The following is a 2,345-nucleotide window of genomic DNA, read 5'->3' as shown; positions in this document are numbered from 1 at the left end:
AATCACAACAGCAGTAGAAATACTCTGGCCCTCCACTCTTAGTTCAAACTCTGCCCAATATACTCATGTTATCATTTGTCTTTTGAAAGTATGTGTGATGGTGGTAGGTGGCACACGTTGATTTTTGCTGCCAATTTACAGAGACACTGTCTCTCAAATTGTTAACTTCTAGCTTCAGTTAAAAATGTGACCTTTTGCTGAAGCAGAAGCTCTTTTCCTCCCTCTTCCATTCAGGCAAAACTAAAGACAGTGATATAAACCCTCTTTTCCCATTGTTTAAGTCCTCCCAGTTTGAGGCTTTTTTTTCTTTAGAGTGGCTCTTCATAGTCTCATCTGCAGTCCTCCAATAACTCCAGATCTCTGCTTCCGGAAGTCCCATTTTTCTATAACTTTAGTTTCAGTGACAACTTCACCTGCTACCTCTTCAGGCAAGGAGGACTTACAGAAAATTTCAGTTTTCCAAAATAGTTAATTCAATTATCAACACAGATTTAATTTTTTGTTTGTATGAAGAATATTGAGAGGTCTAAACTACATATTCTAATGACACCTATACACATTCATTACCTAACCTGCCTGTCCTCACTTCGTATTGTAATTAGCTTATCAGTCCTTCTGCGCTTGCGCAGTTCCTCCTGGTAACTGCGGGCAGGGGTCTTCGAGTCGAGGGCGGTGGTCTCTGGGAGGAAGGCCGTGGGTCTTCCTCGTAATATACTTCTCACCTCTTGCCTGGAATGTGGTGATTTAGCAAGTTTTGCAGAATTGAGCCAGTCCTGGTCAGTTCCTGTCCTTGGAAAATATATGTTCTTCCTTAATAGCCATTCTTCTACTGATAAGTTTGTGATATATGCTACTTTGTATCCGTCAGTTCTGTTCTTTATGACTGGAAATGTCCCTGCATATGTTAGTCATTATTATCTGTTTCAGCCTCCTTGGTTAGTAAACCCACAATCCCCTTGTTAGATGTCAAGGCTCATCCTGTTAGCTATTTCCTGTTAGCAATTTAGCCTGTTTTCCTTCAAGCGCTTCACACTGGTTAGTGTAATGATTTCTTCTATCTTCCTTCTTATGTTAATATCCTATTTCTACTCCTTATATCAATAATTACTTCTATTATTTATATCAGGGAGAAGAGGACGGGTGTGGACAGGTTGCAGTCTTGGGCAGTATCTCACACATGCCTTTGGATTTGATTTTTTGGAATCCCACTTCAGCTCAGCTGCTCTCCTGCCCTTTATTCTAAGTGAATTCCTCTACTTCGATCATGGTGTTATAAGAATATCTGTTCCTGAAAGGATTAGTCTGCAGAAATCATTTGCTGCCTTTTTTTGTTGTTGTTGCTGCCTTTTTCTTTGTTGCTGAAGTTGTATCTGACAAATGAACAGGTGTAACTTTAATTGCTTTTCCATTCAGTTCTGACTTGCTGTATACAACTGCTTAAAAGGGGTCAACTGGGCTAACTTCTGTGTGTTTTCCTTCAGGTGTGCTGGAAGCTTCCTTGAACAGATTTATTCCTTCCTCAGGTACTTTCTCTTCATATAGAATCTATTTCCAGAGTCTAAACTCAGGTGATTAATATCAACACCATTTTCTCAGCACCACCCAATGAGAAATGTGTCCTAGAGAAGTGAATGTTGTTGTTTACTACTCAAAAAAAATGCACCCCTGTTTCTGTAAACATGTTTCTTTGTCTTCTTTCCCTCAGGTTTTAAGGCCTGCTCAAGATTCCTGCTTCCCTAGCTGAAGCAGGGAGCAGACTGCCAAGCAGGGGTAGACAGACCCTGTAAAACAAAAATATATTGTGGCTAAAAACACTGAGATCGAGGCAGTTGCTTCACGAAGCAGCTGTGAGTATGCTTCCCTGCTTTTGCATGACATGGGACTTCTGAAGCCTTCCCGGGAGAAAGAAGCAATCTTCTGGCTGTGATCAGAGCTCAGCTGTAGGTCAAGGTGTAATCTGTTACGTCTGGGTGATGCTTGACACGCTGCTGTCTCTCTTGGTCGTTGGGTAGCAACAGGAGATCTGGAGCGGTGAGTTGCTGTGCCTAAGAGTTGCCAAAAGCGTCTTAAATTTACAGGTTTAGTTCCGAGCTGATTCGAGGAGCCAGAGTCTTGCTTTTGAAAATGTTCTTTAGATTATCTGCCTCCTCTATCGCTTACCTGCAGCAGTATGTCTGCTTGAAGTGTATCCTGAGTGTGACTCCTGTTAGCCCTTCAGGAAGGGTAAATGCCAATTGTCTTGCTGGTTTTGACTTCTGATTTTTAATTGGTAATTTATCTCCCTGGCTTTAGTCACTTGTCTTCTGACCTACTGTAACGGTTTGAAAAACAAACCAGTGAGAGAC

General features: G+C 41.5%; 1 protein-coding gene across 1 annotated transcript in view; it reads right to left on the bottom strand.

The window, feature by feature from the left end:
• LOC103775892 (kinesin-like protein KIF20B) overlaps nt 1-2,045 on the bottom strand; it is a gene marked incomplete at both ends in the record, with an annotated part of 8,365 nt that extends 6,320 nt beyond the window's left edge. Inside the window, one exon of the mRNA XM_008943365.1 lies at nt 1,965-2,045. Coding sequence (XP_008941613.1) covers nt 1,965-2,045 — 81 coding nt within the window. The remainder of the gene's footprint in view (nt 1-1,964) is intronic.
• Between the last annotated feature and the right edge of the window lie 300 nt (nt 2,046-2,345).

Source organism: Merops nubicus, unplaced genomic scaffold (assembly GCF_000691845.1).
Source record: "Merops nubicus isolate BGI_N331 unplaced genomic scaffold, ASM69184v1 scaffold6417, whole genome shotgun sequence".
Taxonomy (NCBI): Eukaryota; Metazoa; Chordata; class Aves; order Coraciiformes; family Meropidae; genus Merops; species Merops nubicus.
The sequence above is the reverse complement of the archived record's forward strand: the minus strand, read 5'-3'. Positions and strand labels throughout refer to the sequence as shown.